The 16993-nt window shown below is 46.3% G+C and overlaps 1 protein-coding gene and 1 long non-coding RNA gene across 8 annotated transcripts in view; one reads left to right on the forward strand and one right to left on the reverse strand.

The window, feature by feature from the left end:
- The window catches only part of MAPK14 (mitogen-activated protein kinase 14), a 24301-nt gene extending 23518 nt beyond the window's left edge, over positions 1 to 783 (reverse strand). For 2 of the 4 annotated variants that reach the window (XM_015650498.3, XM_033519926.1), the window contains exon 1: positions 320 to 783. In XM_015650498.3, the coding sequence (XP_015505984.1) occupies positions 320 to 435 (116 nt within the window). In that variant the 5' untranslated portion in view covers positions 436 to 783. Of the gene's footprint in view, positions 1 to 43; positions 145 to 319 lie in introns of those variants that run through there. The other 2 variants (XM_015650497.3, XM_033519925.1) reach the window with 2 other exon arrangements.
- Positions 784 to 803: 20 nt separating this feature from the next.
- LOC107214805 lies at positions 804 to 15064 on the forward strand. Of its 4 annotated transcripts, none has more exons than XR_004500292.1 (3): positions 946 to 8381; positions 8944 to 8997; positions 10153 to 15064. It is a non-coding gene; the product is annotated as an uncharacterized LOC107214805 (long non-coding RNA). The 4 variants fall into 4 exon arrangements; XR_004500290.1 differs by having other exon boundaries at positions 946 to 8107; positions 8293 to 8381; positions 8944 to 14595; XR_004500291.1 differs by lacking the exon at positions 8944 to 8997 and having other exon boundaries at positions 804 to 8381.
- Positions 15065 to 16993: the final 1929 nt, after the last annotated feature.

Consider the following 16993-nt stretch of genomic DNA (forward strand, 5'->3'; position numbering starts at 1 on the left):
GAACAAATTATTATCTTCCCCTGCAAAAATGTTTCAGAGCCACCTGCCATGTGGTGCAATCCCCGACCGCATTCCAGAGACGAGACTGCGGCTTCCCGGCAGCACCGCGCGTAAACCCGGGAGGAAAAACGTCTCTTGCAGGAGGCTGGTGAAGAGCTGGAGGACAGGAGCCTCTGGGGGACAGACAAGCCCCGCTCGTCGCGGTGCCCACCCCGCACAGGTCCCGCCGCGGGTCCCTGCAGGGCAGAGGGGGCCGCGGGGCGGGGCGGCAACCTAACGCGACCTCCTCCGCACAGCCCCGTCCCCTCCCAGCACTCACCAGACGGAGCCGTAGGCCCCGGAGCCGACCGGGGAGAGGTTCTGGTAGCGCTCGGGCACCTCCCACACCGTCTTGTTTAGCTCCTGCCGGTAGAACTTGGGCCGCTCCTGAGACATCTCGCTGCGGAGCCCGCCCCGCCCGGCCCGGCGGGAGGGGGAGGCTCTGGCCGCGGCTGCAACAGCACCACCGCCGCCGCCACTACCTCCTTCTTCTTCTCGTCCTGCAGCAGCAGCGACTTCTTCCTTCCTTCCTTCCTTCCTTCTTTCGCTCCCTCCCCTCAGCGCTCCCGGGCGGGGGCAGCCCAGCAGCAGCGACGCCCCCGCTGCCAGCGCTGGCCTCTCGCGCCCCGCCCCGCGCCCCCGCTGCCCCCTCCCACAGGCACGGGGGGCGAGGCCGAGCGCGGCTCCGTCACCGCCTTCCCTCGCCGCTTTCCCTCCCCGGGCTGTGCCACGAGGGGCGGGATGGCCGCATGAGGCGCGGCTGGCGGTCCTGAGGGCAGCGGCGAGCGAGGAGGGGGCGCCGGCGTGCGGGGCGGGGACACGCTCTCGCCGCAGGTGGGACGGCGCAGGCGACACCGCAGCCACCGCCTCCACCCCTCACGCCCCACCCCTCATGGCACAGCCCGGGCGGCGGGCGCGAGCTCCGGCTCCGTACACCCCGCACAGCCCTGGGCGCTAACCGCGGGCACCGGCCTCGCTGTCCCCGCACAGTCCGAGCGCAGAGCCCACTCCCCGCGGGCGGCACAGCCCGGAGCCACCTCAGGACTCCTGAGGCTCGCGCTCGCGAGAGTTGCGGGCGCAGGGCACAGATGCCCCAATATGGAGCCTGCGCGGCGCTGTCTCGCGAGAGCGGCGCTGAGGGCGGTGGGGCCGGGCACGCGCCGAACGCGTCTCGCTTTCCCCCAAGCGAGCGCCTGGCTTCTCCCTGGGCTGTTCTAAAAGTAAAAAGAAAAGAAAAATCGATAAGAAAGCTTAGTTAGGGCAGCACAGGGTGAGTAACTGCCTGACAGGGTGTATCTCAGCACGAATGCTCCTGAAGCCTTGCAAGTTGGTATGAATTGTTCCTGTGAACTTCCCAAGGATGTTTTGTTCCCTTCCAGAGGTGTAAAGTCAGGGGTGTTGGGGAGAGCTAAGCTCGCATTGCACGTATTTCCCAGTGTCCTGATCCTTCTCTGTCTTTTTTGAGAATAAGCTACTTCTGGATACTTTTCAAAAGGCCTTGTGATACCAAAGATGCAGATGTGTTTGCTTCCAAGTGCATGCTTAAGTCTCAACTAATTAAGTGTAGCAGGTTAAGCTAATTTTGGAGTGGAAGCCATGGTGTCTTCACCAGGTAGTAAGTTCAGAATATCACTGCAAATAATTGATGTTGGGAATATGTGTTCAAGGCCATTTAGCTTTTCATCTCAAGCTTTAGAAAGGTGAATTGTTAGCAATACAGTGCAAAGTAGACACGTTCTGAATGGGTTATGGAAGCTTGCTTTTAAAACATTTGGCTTCCCATATCAAAAACCTTCTTTTTCTCTGTAAAAAGTGGCACCCTGTCCTATGGTGCTGTAAATCATTGAAGCCCACAGGAGTAAACACTTAAGAGTTACCACTGCTTCCACCTATACAGTAACTACTTCTTGCTGTGTTAGGGCTCTTAACACCTTTAATTTGCAGACTCTTGCTTCCTGTTGGTATTGCTTGTTGTATGACTTTGTCTTGAAAAGGGTGATTGTGCTCAAGCATGTCAGACACACCTCACTCTCTCTGTGGTTTGGAGAGACTGGGGCATGTGTATGTGTATGAGACAGTAAATATAATGCTGGAGTCCCTGCTGTGATATCAGAAGAAACAGGTCTCAGTGATCATGGTTTTGTTTCTTTGTTTTGTTTTGTTTTGGCTTTCAATATTGCACTTTTCTTTCTGAATCTCTTTTTGGATCCAGCCTGGACTCTAAATGGTCATGGCTTTGTCTGCTCTGCTAAATCCTCCTGTGAAAGTAAACACAGATCTCTTATTCATAATTTATTTGGGCTTTGTTTCAGTGTATACTGAAACTTGTTTTGGGACCATGACAGGGCTTGAGACTCAAGACTGAGACACTGGGTGAGGTTCTCCAAGGTGTGGTGAGCTAATCTGTCAACCTGCTGCTGCCAAAAGGGACAGAACCTCACAGGGAAAGGAAAGCAGGGGAGCAAACCTTCTCTTTCGGGATAACGAGCTCTTTCATCAGCTTAGCCATGTATGGTACTGAAGCCTAAAACTATGAGTCTTGTCCAACTTAAACTGCTGTAAAGGAATTTTCTGGTGATAAATTCAGGCAAACAGAGCTGTAGTTTGAGTTACTGTTATGTTTTCTAGTTTTCAATAACCATGAAAACTTGTCAACAAGATTACTTTCTCTAGTAGTGAGATCCTTTACATTGTGCAAAAGCCTTCTGTTCCATCGCTGTCTTTTTATATCTTAAAAAATGTAAGAAGGAGATTGGATGAAATTCTGAAGTCAGAAAAACAAAATCACTTGATGGTAAGGGTTGAATTGTATATATAATTATGAAATGTTGTGTAGAGTTAAGAGTCTATCCATCCAAAATTGCCTGATGCAATAAAATACATTTTGTCCAGAATTCAAAGGGAGAATTTTGCTAATATTGTTGGAAACTTTATCTCTGCACTCGATGTTTAATAAGAAAACCTCTTTTATTTCTTCCTCCAGCTCATTGTTTAAGAAAAATGTCTGCCTTGCTTTTTCATGATCTTTTCCCTATTTCTTTGCCACTTCCCTTTTCATGTGTTTTCTCTGTTCTCCATTTTGTATCCACTTGTCAGCAGAGCCACTCTTGACTGTGAAATTATGGAGAGGGATGCAGCTCTATAATGTTAATGTGAGTCCTCGTAGTCAGTGTTCACAGTTCAGGGATGCCAGAAGCCTCACTTATATTTGGTTTGTAAATTAAAAAAACAAACAACCAACATTGCTAGGGAATTAAAAGGCGGAAGAAGGAGCACTGTGTGGTGGGGTTAGTCAAAGTTTAGCTACTGGAAATTCTGATTCAAACACATACATGGGAAATAAATCATGCAGATCAAGTCCGGATTTAACCCACTTACTAAATAACATAATACAGGAAACATTTGTCTAGTTTTGGGGAGGTGGGATAAGTTTGTTTATTTTTGCTTCCCAGATGCAGTGTTTATATGGTTTTCTTCTAGGTCAGAACAAGAGGAATCAAAATACCATCACCTCTTTTTTTGCAATTTTAATTAGGTCAAGTAATTGATGTATCCAGTGCTCTGGACTTCTCCAGTGACAGGCTATCATGTGAACAGCACACAGAGTATTTGTGATTCATGTGAGTGGAATGCAAGAGCACAGAGGTGCCTACCTGGGACTGATGGTGTGTGCCAGCTCTGGGATAACACCTGTGCAGGTGCCTGCAGAGAGCAAACAGAGCAAACCATGGTGGTCGCATGACGTCACACAAAAGCATTGCAGAGACAGAGGTTGTAAAAGGAATTGTTTATCTCTTCAGCTTCTCCTGTGGAAGGTTCAGGAGGATCACATTTGAGATGTTCCCTGTCCTAAACTGGCCTGTTTTCATACTGGTTCAAAGATTGGATCTTGAGTGGTTGAAATGTTGGTGTGTTTCAGATTTCTCAGGGTAAGCAGAGAGGAAAAAAATACTCAAGCTTCCCGTTTGTATATCATGGTTTTCATAAGTTATCTCCTGTGTGGGTTTCTGTTCTTTGTAATGTCATCAGGTTATGTGGGAGCTTTAAGCTTGGAAGTTCCTTGAGTCATTAGCAATTTATTTGCATATTTGCAGGAAAGTAACTTTCTCGTAATCAGGTATTACATGGTATCATTTCAAGGACAGGACACTACTCAAAATATAAAAGTAATAGCAGCATTTTCCTGTAAGCAAAGTGGCATGGTCCTTAAAATCCACCTTGCAAAATCAGGTCTGTTAGATATTCACAGACATAACCATCCCACTTAAAGGTGGCCTTACTGAACAGTTGCTGTGGTTCTTTGTCTAATTTCTAATTAGCAAGAGCCATGACAGAAAATGTCATTGGCTTTTGCCACTAACTGGCCTAACTTTATCAGGTTCTCAACTGAAATTTTCATAAACATTATCACATTTTCAGCAGCAAAATTGTACTTGAAAACAGTAACCAAGGATACAAAATTTATTTGATTTTAGAAACAGATTTTTACTTTCTGGGGCTTTTAGGAGTTTGACTGACTAGGTTACTCCTACCAAATTTGAATGACTTCCTTGCTGCTTCTTGAAGCTCCATGACAGATGTTATATTTGAGACTTCATATCATATCTGGGTGAGGTTTATTTTGTACCATGAAATGTTTCTGCAGGACTTGGAGGTTTTGTTCATTACTGCTTCGAAATATTGGTAAGATGTCCTGTCTTTTTCATTTAACAGGCAGATGTTATTTAGGTGAGAATCCAGACCTCCAGATTCTCACTTTATTGTTGTTCCACTCCTGCAGCTGCTTTGTGGTGAGAATTTCACCAAGTTAGTCAAGTTTGCTTTGTTCTCCTGAGGATGGGAGCTGGCACAACTCCTGTAGCACAGAGTCCTGTGCAGAGGAGATGGCTGGAGGCTTGTGGAGGCGTCTCCTGCATAAAAAAACAGTGCAGGCAGCTTCACATTTACCCCCCAGGATGTCACTGTGAATCATGGGCCCTGATGTTCTCCATAGTCCTCTCCATGTAGTTTCTTGCCATGATTTAATGTTTGATGAGTTTATGTCTGTAGTTTGTTCAGACGCTAACTTATTAAAATGTTGTTTACATGAGAGAAGGCCCTTCACATTATCATAATGTGTAGAGGTCTGGCCTGTCAGGTAACTTGGCAATTTCTTCTCTTTTTTTCAGTCCTTCTGGCAGCTCATTATAATGGGTCATGTTTTTGTGCTCTATATTAAAATCTTGTTGTGCATCTGATGAATTGAAGATTTTACTCGTAAAATGGTAAGACTCCGAAACTTTCAGACAGGACTTTGAAAACTTTAGGTACTTACACAGAAACAGTAGAAGCTATTTGTATATGTGATTGATACATATGAATGAAAGTAGACTGTCTCATACTGCACAGACTGATGGTGAGGGGAGGAGAAGAATGTGTGGTTTTCAAGGCAAATCTTTGTAGCAACATCTCATGCAGTTCCATCTTCTGTCAGATCTAGGCTCATTCAGCATCCTAATTTCAACTAAACATTGTCCCCTAATGGTTCTCTTGATACTTTTTTAGGCCCTACAGTTGTGAAAAATTGCATGGAGGCCTTGACACTTACTGCATCAATAATATTTTGGCTGGCATCATTCACATAGAGGATGAATCTATTTTATATCCTTAGTGGTATTTCCCTATGTGCATTTTTTATACAACTGTAAGGAGAATACTGTCTGCAGTCTACAAATGCTGGGATGGAGTTGGGGGTCGCTTTGCTTAGTGCTCATTTTCTCTTTGTATTTCATTCAAAGGTTATTTAGGATGTAACAGTCCTAACAGCTGGCTGTCACTGTGAGTAGTTTTTGTTGACTGGTATTGACTTATCTCCAACACTAAGTTTTGAACATAAGTGAAATGTTTTACCTGTACTTCCTGGTGTGGTTTTGCTTCTTTATTTATTTTCCTCTGTGTTTTATAGCCTCTGTGTTAGAATCACAGAATCTCCTGTGTCAGAAGGGACCCCACAAGGACCATCCAGTCCAACCCCTGGCCCTGCACAGACACCCCAACAACCCCACCCTGGGCATCCCTGGAGCAGTGCCCAAATGCTCCTGGAGCTCTGGCAGCCTTGGCGCTGTGCCCATTCCCTGGGGAGCCTGGGCAGTGCCCAGCACCTTCTGGGGGAAGAAACTTCCCTGGTATCCAACCCAAATTCCCCTGGCTCAGCTCCAGCCATTCCCTCAGGTCCTGTCCCTGGTCAAAGAGAGCAGAGATTGGTGCCTGCCCCTCATGAGGAAGCTGCAGATCCCTGAGGTCTCCTCAGTCTCCTCCAGCTGAACAAGCCAAGTGACCTCAGCTGCTCCTTGACCCCTCTAGATTCTTCATCATCTTCTTGTTCCTCATGTGTTTTCTAACAGCTTTCGATCTTTCCTATATTGTGGCACCCAAAAGTGCCCTAGCACTCAAGGCCACACCAGCACAGAGCAGAGCAGGATAATCCCCATCTTTGACCTCCCAGGACAGGGATGTCTCTCCTGGCTACCAAGACACTGCTGACCCATGTTCACCTTGCCATGACCAGGATCCCCACGTCCCTTTCCACAATCTGTCCCTACATCCAGGGTTGCCCTATCCCAGGTGCAGAACCCAGCACTTGGCTTTGTTAAACTTCATACAGCTGTGATTCCCAAGCCCTCTAATGTGTCAGCACCTCTCTGCAGAATCTCTCTGCCTTCAAGGGATTTGACAGCTCCTCCCAGTTTAGTGTTGTCAGCAAACTTACTCAGTATACCTCCAAATCTCCTGTGTCCCAGTGGTTTATGAAGATGTTGAAGAGAAATGGACCTAAGATGGAGCCCTGCACATACCAGACTTTGGGAAGATTTTTTTTTTTTGACAGCTGTGTCATCAAAGAAAAACTTCTTTCTTACTCTTTATGATGTGGTGCTGGCTGCTTTGGACAGGCATAAAAAGTTAGGCAAGGTAGAAAAAAACCAGTTAGCTGAAGTCCAGCTGAACAGCACAAGGTCGAATATTTGGCTTGACATTTAAGCCTTCACGTTAAATTATCCTGCCAGTAACTTAAATATTACCATGGAGTTGAGGAAATGGGGCTGGGCAGATCCTCCTTTGAATTCTCCATTTTTTCCTAAATGTAATGGATCAATAATCCAATTTGTTTCTTTGAGTCCTGTGTTCCTGTTTGGGAAAAGACATCTTTGTGTGCAAGCTGGAAAGACATCCTGCTGAGTTTTCCTTGTTGCTGTTTTTATTTCTCTGGCAGAGTGAGGACCATGCCAGTGCAGGGCAAAAGCTCCAAATTTTTTATTTCCAGAGATTACTGCACCAGCTGTCTTTGGGCTGATGGGGGAAGTGAAGGACAGAGATAGCTTGATTTCCTGAAGAAGTGGAGTTGATGCACATGCCTTTTCAGTCAGTATTCTGCAATAATTTTTAAGTTTGGCTGTCTCAGCCAAGTTTGAATATAGGGCAGGTGGCTGGAAGTTCCAGAAAAAGCAATTGTTCCGAGTAAAATATTCCAGTAGCTGCCCCATCTAGGGAAAGAACCCAGTCTTGGTTAATCATCCTGTGCTGGGGTCCTACACCTAAAGGAGGCAGGAAGGAGGAGAAAAACCTCCCTAAATCTGCAGGAAAGCAGGGTTCATGAGTTCTGCTGCTCATGAAACAATTGTTTAACTCCCTTACCTTGACATTGTACAAAATAGTCTAATGTAAGGATTTTTTTAATGTAAGACCTTTCAGACTCTCTCCCATAGAAAAAGGTTCAAAGAATGAAGGTGACAGTAAATATTCAGCAGTCTCTCTTTAATGCAGGTGGTGAGATGGTTGGAGCAGCCCCCAGACAGGAGGTGACTGTTTCCCCAGGAGCCCCCTTTGAGATGAGGCTGGGCAGGGAATGCAGCAGGGCCCCACAGCAGCTTGGGGGTGTCATCTCCAGCAGTCCCTGTGAGCTCAGGTCTCAAGAGCTGGGGATTTGGGCTGTCCTTTGCTCCCATGCCAGCAGGGCCCTCTTGCTGCTCAGATGGTGTCACCTTTTTATGGGAACTGCACTTGACCACCTTGACAGTCTGGCCACCCTTGGGTAAGAGTTATATCCAGATATTAACCTAGCTTTTTGAGAAGAATAAATACTTTTTCTCTGCAAAAAACTGTCAACAAAATTCTATGTGAAGGGCAATGCCAGAGATCTCATGCTGAGCCCAGAATAAAACAGAGCCAAGCTCTTCCCAGCAGCGTGATACTCCACCCCTTCAATTGGTTTTTCAGGACCCAGGCTGGAGAAAGAGATGGAAGTATACCAGCAATCCCTGAAGGACAGCTGCTGGGGGATTCACATTTCAATAGAGAGGAGAAAGGTACAGTTAAGCAACAATTCTGGTGATTATCAGGTGTTGATCCTCTTTTTCTTCTTTCTGTTCCAGAGTTTGTAAAATATTCTAACTAATGCCTCCAGAAATTCTGTTGTTATAGAAAAAGAGCAACAATTCTTTATTTCAAGCATTTTCAAATAGATATGCTTCACAGCAGTGCCAAAAGCAGAGAAATTTCAATGTATAATTCCTAGTTTTGTAGTTAATTCTAACAAACTATTTGGACTTGGTTTTTAAAATTCTGTAGAAGTTTAAATGTCCTAACTTAGCACTTCTTAAATATGTCTTGCTTGCTGGTAAGTAAAATTAATCTAGTGTATTTCAACAGATCACATATAGGCAGTTTTATTATTTTCAGATGTATTTAGAATGATGTGAAGCTTCAAAGAAAACATTTTATTACTATTCTTCATCACTGTGCTGAAGCTGATATTGACTGCATCAGCATAACTGTGTGTCCCTCCATCATTTCTTCCTCAGTCCCCTTCTAATCCACTGGAACTAAACCCCAGTAGGCAATCTAATTTTTTTGTTCATGTTTTTGTAGTCCTGTTCTGAAATAGAGGAGAATGGAGGAATATATTCCCTTTGTTCTGAAGAGGTACGAAAATTGTAGACTGAGCACTTGAGATGAATACACTCCGCACTTGAAAAAAAAAAAATCTGCTTAGTTATATTGTCTGTAGATCAGCCATGGAGTTTGATGCAGTGATGTCAGTACAAAAATGTGACCTAGGTTTACTAGCTAGCCCAGCTACACCACCAATACACATCACAAGGCTTCACCATATCCTGTCTGAAGAATTCTCTCCTGGCACAAATTGCCTTGTGTGAAGAGCTGCATGTAATTATTTTTGATGGATGGCCAGCACTGTGAGTATATACAATTCAGACACCATTTTAGGGCAAAGGTTGAATTCAAATGATGGATCTTTTGTATACTGATCCTGTGCTCTGGGCTAAATCTGTTAATATGTGAACAGATCTAAGTTTTGCTGTTGGACATTTTGTGGTTTCTGGGTGTGCAGTAACAGCAAAGTTGCTCCTCTGAATTCTGTTCCTCCTGGCTTTTAAATTGTAGCAATGATGTGATGGCTAATTTGAATATTAATATTAAATTATCTGTAGTTTTCAACTGGATTCTTTTAACATTATTTTTATTTTTTGCCATTTAAATTTCAACTGCTTCCAGGCAGTTTCTAGATGGAAGCCACAGTACTGCAGTGCAAAAAATGTAATGGTAAAGGATTTTAGTGCCCATTACTGTGTAGAGTCTCTTACTGCAGAGGAAACAGAATCCTGGAACTTCTTGGACTGAAAGACAGGAAAAACTGAAGGCCCAAATGGTATTGAGTAATTCTCAAACCACATATGCTTCCCTACATTGTTCTGGATGGTGGCTTCATGCCAAGCTCCTCTCAGCTATGTTAAAAATGAGTAATGTAAAACCCATGAAAAGCATAGCCCTCATTTCCAGATTCTATTGGCTCTCCTGTGGCAGCCTTGATTTAAGATGAAATGTATTCCTAGCTATTGGCACCATGAAAGGTCTCCACTGAAAACTTAGATGATTTTTTTTTTTTTTCATCTTATTCAGCAAGGTTCCAATCCTTCCTACCACAATGATCGCAGAGTTTAGCACTAGGGGACAAATCAGATGTCAGAATGTTAGCGTGCAAGTTACGGGTATTCATGTTGCAAAACAAATATCCTGCTGAGAGAAAGTCCAGCCAATCCTGATCTTTTTCTCTTACAGGTGTGCAGTGCCATAACATTGTTCCCACATATGGACACAAGTCTTCTGTATTCAGCCAAGCACAAATCCCTGGACATGGGCTGGGAAGTGAAAAAGCACCTGCTTTATAGCCAGATATTCCACCTCTAACTCTAAAAACCCACAGAAGTCAGAGTTTAAAGGCCTGTCTATAATTTTTGTTGGCAGCCTGATAGTTGCAACAACTCCAGTTTTTTCGCATCCAGCAGTGTTCTAATGTTCTTCCCAGCTGGTGGGATGCCACGATGCTTTCCTGGCAGGGCTTGCTGCAGAAACCCAGGCTGCTTTCCCACTGCACTGAACTAGAAGATACAGATCCCCAGACATGCACGTGATCATTACTGATGCTGCAGTCTACAAATTGTGGTTTTATTCCATATCCCCTGTGGTTTTATTCACATGGTTTATTCACATATTTCTGTACGCTTGTACAGAAGTAGCTACAGAAGACATAAAGCAACTGAGGAACCTCAAATGTTGTGCAGAGCATGGCAAGGGCAGTTCTTGGAGCCGTACATAGCAGTGTGTCACTCTGCACTGGGAAAATTGGAGGAAGGACCAGATAAACCACATAGATAAGAGCAGAGTCTGGGAAATTTATTCTGCACTAAAAAACAGTGCCAGGCCAGTTCTGAAAAGATGGGCCTATCTTGGCTTAGGCCTGGCTCAACAAACCTTTGATGGTGCTATTCTCACTGTGTTTTCTACCCCGAGTTAGAAAAGTGTGGAAGAACAAGGGGGAAGATGCTGAGTAGGCTTTTTTTCTTGTCATCATAGCAGAACTCAGGGGGAGGGTGTCCTCATTCAGACTGGTGGCAGCTACTGCTCAAGGGAATACAATGCTAGCCTGTACATGTGATTCACTGTGGCTTTCCAATTCCAGGCATGGCTCTGTCATCCCCACATGAAGAAACTGTAGGGAACAAAACGATCTGTCAGGTGTTAGAAAGCAAATTTGAGAAGGTGAATAAGGAAGGCACTTAGCAGCCAGCTGGTGCACCAGGCATTCAGACTGCGAGAGGAAAGTAGCTGCCACTCACCCGCATGCCCAATTGACGTTAGCTGTCGTCTGGAAAGAGTTGAGCCACAGCTTCCTTGTGCTGCTACCTGTTGTTGGTGCTGCTCTCTGTGGGAACTCTTGTGCTTTCCCTCAGGCTCCGAGATGCAGAGAAACAGCCTGTGGAGTGCAGAGGCCTGTCACAAAAAGTGTGGAAGAGAGTGCTGCAAATCCATGTTTGCGCAAGTTTAAGGGGTAAGCTGCGCAAATATGTGTAGTCCTGGCAAACGTTCTCCTCGTCAGACACCGTAGAAAAACTTTGCGCTTCCATGAAGACAAAGAGACGTAGAAGCTCGGACTCAGGAGCTCGGAGAAAGTAACGGCAAGCGGCAAGCCTCTTTTGTTAGAAGCAGTGCTCCAGAGTGCTTGGCAACCGGCAGGAAGAATGATGTGTGACAGAAGATGCCACTTTGGGACTGGCCGCTTGAAAGGAAGGGCAAGTACTGCAAAAAGGCGAATGCGGAGGGCGCTTACCATCAAGCTTGTGCGCCAAGCTTTTGGACTGCGAGAGGAACGTACCTGCCAGCCGCCCGCATGCCCAATTGATGTTAGCTGTCGTCTGGAAAGAGTTGAGCCACAGCTTCCTTGTGCTGCTACCTGTTGTTGGTGCTGCTCTCTGCGGGAACTCTTGTGCTTTCCCTTAGGCTCCGAGATGCTGAGAAACGGCCTGTGGAGTGCAGATGCCAGGCACAGGAAGTGTGGGAGATAGTGCTGCAAATCCATGTTTGCGCAAGTTTAAGGGGTAAGCTGCGCAAATAGGTGTTGTCCCGGCACACGTTCTCTTTGTCAGACGCCGTAGAATATCTTTGCGCTTACATGAAGACTGAGAAACGCAGAAGCTGGGACTGCGTAGCTCAGAGAAAGTAACAGCAAGAGGCTCAGTGCAAATCCGTGTTTTCGCAAGTTGCAGGACTGAGCTCCACCAATATGTGGTTTTGAGCACACTCTGGTGGACTGAGTCTGATGCAAAAAGCCCCAAAGCTCTGAGAGGCTCATGAACGTCGTGGTGTTGTGACTGCGCTGCTGAGCTGGGCCAGGCTCCTGGCCCAGAGGCAGCTCCTGGCAAGGGCAGCACTGCAGAGCGGCAGCTGTGGCCAGGAGCAGCTCCTGAGCACAGCCCAGCAGGGCACCTCAGGGACACGAGCAGGCCCAGACAGATCTCCCAGGGGCTCAGCAGTGGCAGGGGCTGCGCAATGTCCCAGAGGGGCCTGTGTCCCAGTGGCACCTCTGTGGCTGTGTCATGGAGCCCCAGAGCAGCTGTGATGTCAGAAAGGGGCTGTGTGATGGCTCCCAGAGTGGCTTGTGCGAGGACACTGAGCAGCCACGGCCTCATAGAAGGCGCATAGTGACATCACAGTGGTTCTATGAGATGATAGAATGAGTTGCAATATCACAGGGTTGCATGTGACGTCCCAATATGAGATGTATGACGTCACAAGGAGAGCTGTGTGGCATCACAGAGCAGGCTGTGACATTACAGAAGGGACTATAACATCATGCGTTAGATAGATGACATCAGCGAGAGGGTTGTGACATCCATCATTGATTGATTGTGTGACATCATAGAGCAGGCGGTGAAGCTACATGGTGATGATATGAAATCCTTAGGTGGGCAGAGACATCATAGAATAGCCAGGTGACATCTCAGGACAGGTTGTATGATACCACAGTGCCAACTGTGACATCATAGAGTGAGCTGGGACATCCAGTGTGGCTATGTGACATGAGAGGAGGCTGTGTGACATCACAAGGTGGTTCTGTGACACATGAGAGGGAGTGTGACATGCCAGAAGCAGCGGTCCGGAGCCCTTGGCAGCCGGCACGACAGACGATGTGCGCCAGAAGACGCCAATTTGCACCTGGGAGCTCGTAAGCGCCAGAGCTGCCAAAAAGTGAACCACGGCACGAAGCAGCCAGCTTGTGTGCCAAGCTTTCGGACTGCGACAGGAACGTACCTGCCAGCCGCCCTCATGCCCAATTGACGTTAGCTGTCATCTGGAAAGAGTTGAGCCACAGCTTCCTTGTGCTGCTACCTGTTGCTGTTGCTGCTCTCTAGGGGAACTCTTGTGCTTTCCCTTAGGTTGCAGAGAGACGCCCTGTGGAGCGCAGAAGCCTTTCAGCTTGTCTTGGTTTGAAAAGACATGTATCTGCTAAGGAAAGCAGGAACTTCCCTTGATATGGAAGAATGTAACCTCCCTCGAATTATTATAATCTTGAAATTAAGGGGCTTGCAGACAAAGATATGGGAATTGAAATAACAGTGCTTTACTATGAAAATTAAAATGTAATACAAAAAAACACCACCAAAAGCAAACAAAACAAAACCAAAAAAACACTGATAGAGTCAGAGTACAGGCTGACACTCTGTTGGGCAGGGTGCTGGGAGCAGTCCCATTAAATGGTGGCTGCAGTCCTGGGATGACAGATGTGGTTTGTTGGAACAGTGATCCTGTAGATGGGTGTAGTTTTCCTCTGAAGGTCCAGTGGTGGTGAAATGGGTTTGGTCTCCTCTGGCAATCCAGTGGAGAAATGCTGACTCTGGTGCTCTAAATCCCAGATTATATCCAGGTAGGAATGCTTGGCTCCTCCCACTGGGTGGAGCATCTCACAATGGGATGATGGAATTGTATCAGTCATGCAGTGAGGCTCAATTGTCCGTTAACAGAAAAGATCCCCCTGGAGTTATGAGGGATGGGTCATGGAAGAGATAAAGAACACTGCCACAGCTGATTTTAACAGCTGGCAATAGAATACAGACTTTTGGTTACATCTTGCATTGCAGCCCAAGACACCCAGCTCAACCTTCCCTTCATCACTTATTCAGCAATGGCTGAAATTTGCCCCTCTGTTGTGATATCACAAAATCTTGTGTTAGCTTCTCCCAGAGAACTCTTTGCAGAACAGGCAGATGTCCTAAACATCTGATACTTGTAGAATACAGCAACAATTACGAATATGAAAAGGATTTTTCTGACTTCCAAAGTTGCACACACACATACTTGCCTTTCCATGAAGATATCCATAATCCAGTGCCAAAGAGCCCAGGTGTGGGAATGCTTCAAAATGTCCTAGAAATTAAAATCACACCAGAGACAGCTGTAGCTATCGTCCTAGCTGATGGCTGTGACTCCCTCTGTGGCTCCCTGACAGGAGTAGGGGATCAGAACCCCAGACAGACACTTGATAGAATATGCAATGTGCTTGTGACAGAGCTTGTAATAAATTAATATATGAATAAAAATTAGAAAGGTATAAATAAGATATATGTATTTGTAATAATATAAAATACAAAATGTAAAAAGTCCTTCTCGAGGTCGGGTCGGGATTTTCCTCCGAAAAGCAACAGATTGCAACCAACACCCAAATAACGAACTCGAGCTGGCACATCAGCTCAGAAAATAGACAGGACGAGGGCCATCAGGAAAACAAAAGAACTGGCTCGGAGAAAATATCCACCTCCGGACCTGAGCAACGCCCTGCAGATTTCTGTTGGGGGACAATCAGGTCAACAAAAAGACAAGCCCCGAAAAGATAATCATCGCCAGACCTGAACACCCCACCTGGCAAACCGGTGTTGAAAAAGCAATCAAGAAGGACAAAGGGAAAAGCACTGCCGAAGATATCCACCGGCACCAGCCCTGGATTCCACTACTCTGCCCTGATGACACAAATTGAAATACATACAGAATCTCGTTACATATGAGGAGATTCTGTCCGGACACTTGTTAGCTCTATTTTTCTATGCCAGGAAATCCATTCACCTGACAATCAAGGACACTTGGTGAATGGAGCCTGCTTAGAATTCTAGCCTGAGGACAAAAAATCTCTATAAAAACCTAGGCTTAAGAGCCCTCAAACGTGGATTTGGGAATCCTATACCTTTGGTGTAGACCCTGTCCACCCAGTGCTGCGCTGACTATTTTATTGTGGTTTTTCCTCGTTGTTGCTCTTTGTTGTTTTATAATAAATTTCTCTTTTTATTTTTATCGTGAATTTGCCTTTGCATTTATAACAGAGCTGCAAGTAGTTTTGAGGAGCTTGTGCAGAAAAATTCATATCACCAGAGGTTTATGTCCAAAAAGGAGATAGGGGAGTCCAGTAACTTTATTCATGAACAAAGGGAGAGGTAATGGGGCATTTCTCCATGGGGTCTCAGGTCGTTGGAGGACACAGCCTCCTTTTTATTCTCATTTTCCCTGCCTCATTACCCTCTCTTTCTCTTTCCCCACTATCTGAGGTACTTGGAAGGTAGACACTTCCTAATCTGCCTACTGTATTCCCCCTTAATAGGCACTCCTCTATATAACACACAATACCTGATCATTAAACTTAGCTTCAAGTCCCCACTAGGTGAAAAATGTTCATAACCCATATTAAGTCTTTGTTATTCTTCCCAAAGTTTAGGAGTTTAGCACGATCTTGGCTGAGCAGCAGTCCGTGTCAATTAGTAATATTCTCTGAAATTTATGGTTTCTCCCATTTCTTCCATATCTGCAAGTCTCTGGCCCTATCTACAAGCAGATTCACAAAATCTGTAAAGACACATTCATCTTATTCCTTTCAGGTTAAATAGTGTTGAGAAAAACTGTGGATAGTAGAACCTACAAGAGTTTTAAGGTGAATAATAACCACCTTAAACAGCTATTTGTTCAACAGTGTTGGGGATTAGGTGTCTTTTTTTTTTGTTCTGGCTTGCCTGCGGAATTTTTACCCATTAGTTGCGGGGACAACCTAACTGTGGGTACTTGGTGGGCGCTTGGCAAAAGACAAAGAGTGGCCGTGCCCAGGGTGGGGAAGGGGGCAGGAAAGGAGGGTGGGGACAGTTTGGCAGGCTTTCTTCAGCTTCGGAGAAGGACACGTTGGGCGCAGAGCTGCTGGGGTGGGGAGAAGGGAACATAGCCATCACCCAGACGGAGCTGCTGCTTCTTCTTCTCTCCTCGTTGGTTGGCCTCGCACACCCTGTCCTGCCGGGAAGTGTGGCAGTGCCAGGCACCGCCGCGGAGCTGCTGCTACACCTCATCCAGCTGCCCAGGATCTCAGCTCATTCCTGCTGTTCCAGCCGACTGTTTCTCAGAGCCCCGCAGGAGCAGCAGGACTGCTCGCCCGAGGGGGTTTGTGAAAAATAAGCCTCTCCTCCATGCCGTCTCAGCCGAGAAGGCTGTCACGGGGTCCCTGGATCTGTTTCCTTGCTAATGCTGTAGTTATTGTTGTTTGTTTGCTTGGTTATACTAGTAAAGAACTATTATTCCTATCCCCAGATCTCTGCCTGAAAGCCCCTTTATTTCAGAATTATAATAATTCGGAGGGAGGGTGTCTACATTCTTTCATCCCAAGGAAGACTCCTGCCCTCCTTAGCAGACACCTCTCTTCTAGAACTGAGACAAACACATGCAGCAAAATGCTTGAACTAACTTTGCTAACTGCAAAGGTTTTTTTCATGATCGTTATTAAATAAATTAATTTCTGAGTGTGATGGGCATTGCACTCTGCTGGGGGCACGCGGTGTTACACATGGATTCAGCGAAAGGCTTTGCAGCCTGAGAGGAGGCTGCGAGAGGCCGGCAGGGTGGGTACAGATGTTGGAAGTCAGCGGGTGCAAAAGGCCGGGTACAGGTGTTGGAAGTCAGCGGGTGCAAAAGGCCGGGTACAGGTGTTGGAAGTCAGCGGGTGCAAAAGGCCGGGTACAGGTGTTGGAAGTCAGCGGGTGCGGGAGGCCGGTGCGTGCCTCGAGCGGCTCCCGGCGGCAAGCGCCAAACGGAGTCCGCA

Source organism: Parus major, chromosome 26, assembly GCF_001522545.3.
Source record: "Parus major isolate Abel chromosome 26, Parus_major1.1, whole genome shotgun sequence".
Taxonomy (NCBI): Eukaryota; Metazoa; Chordata; class Aves; order Passeriformes; family Paridae; genus Parus; species Parus major.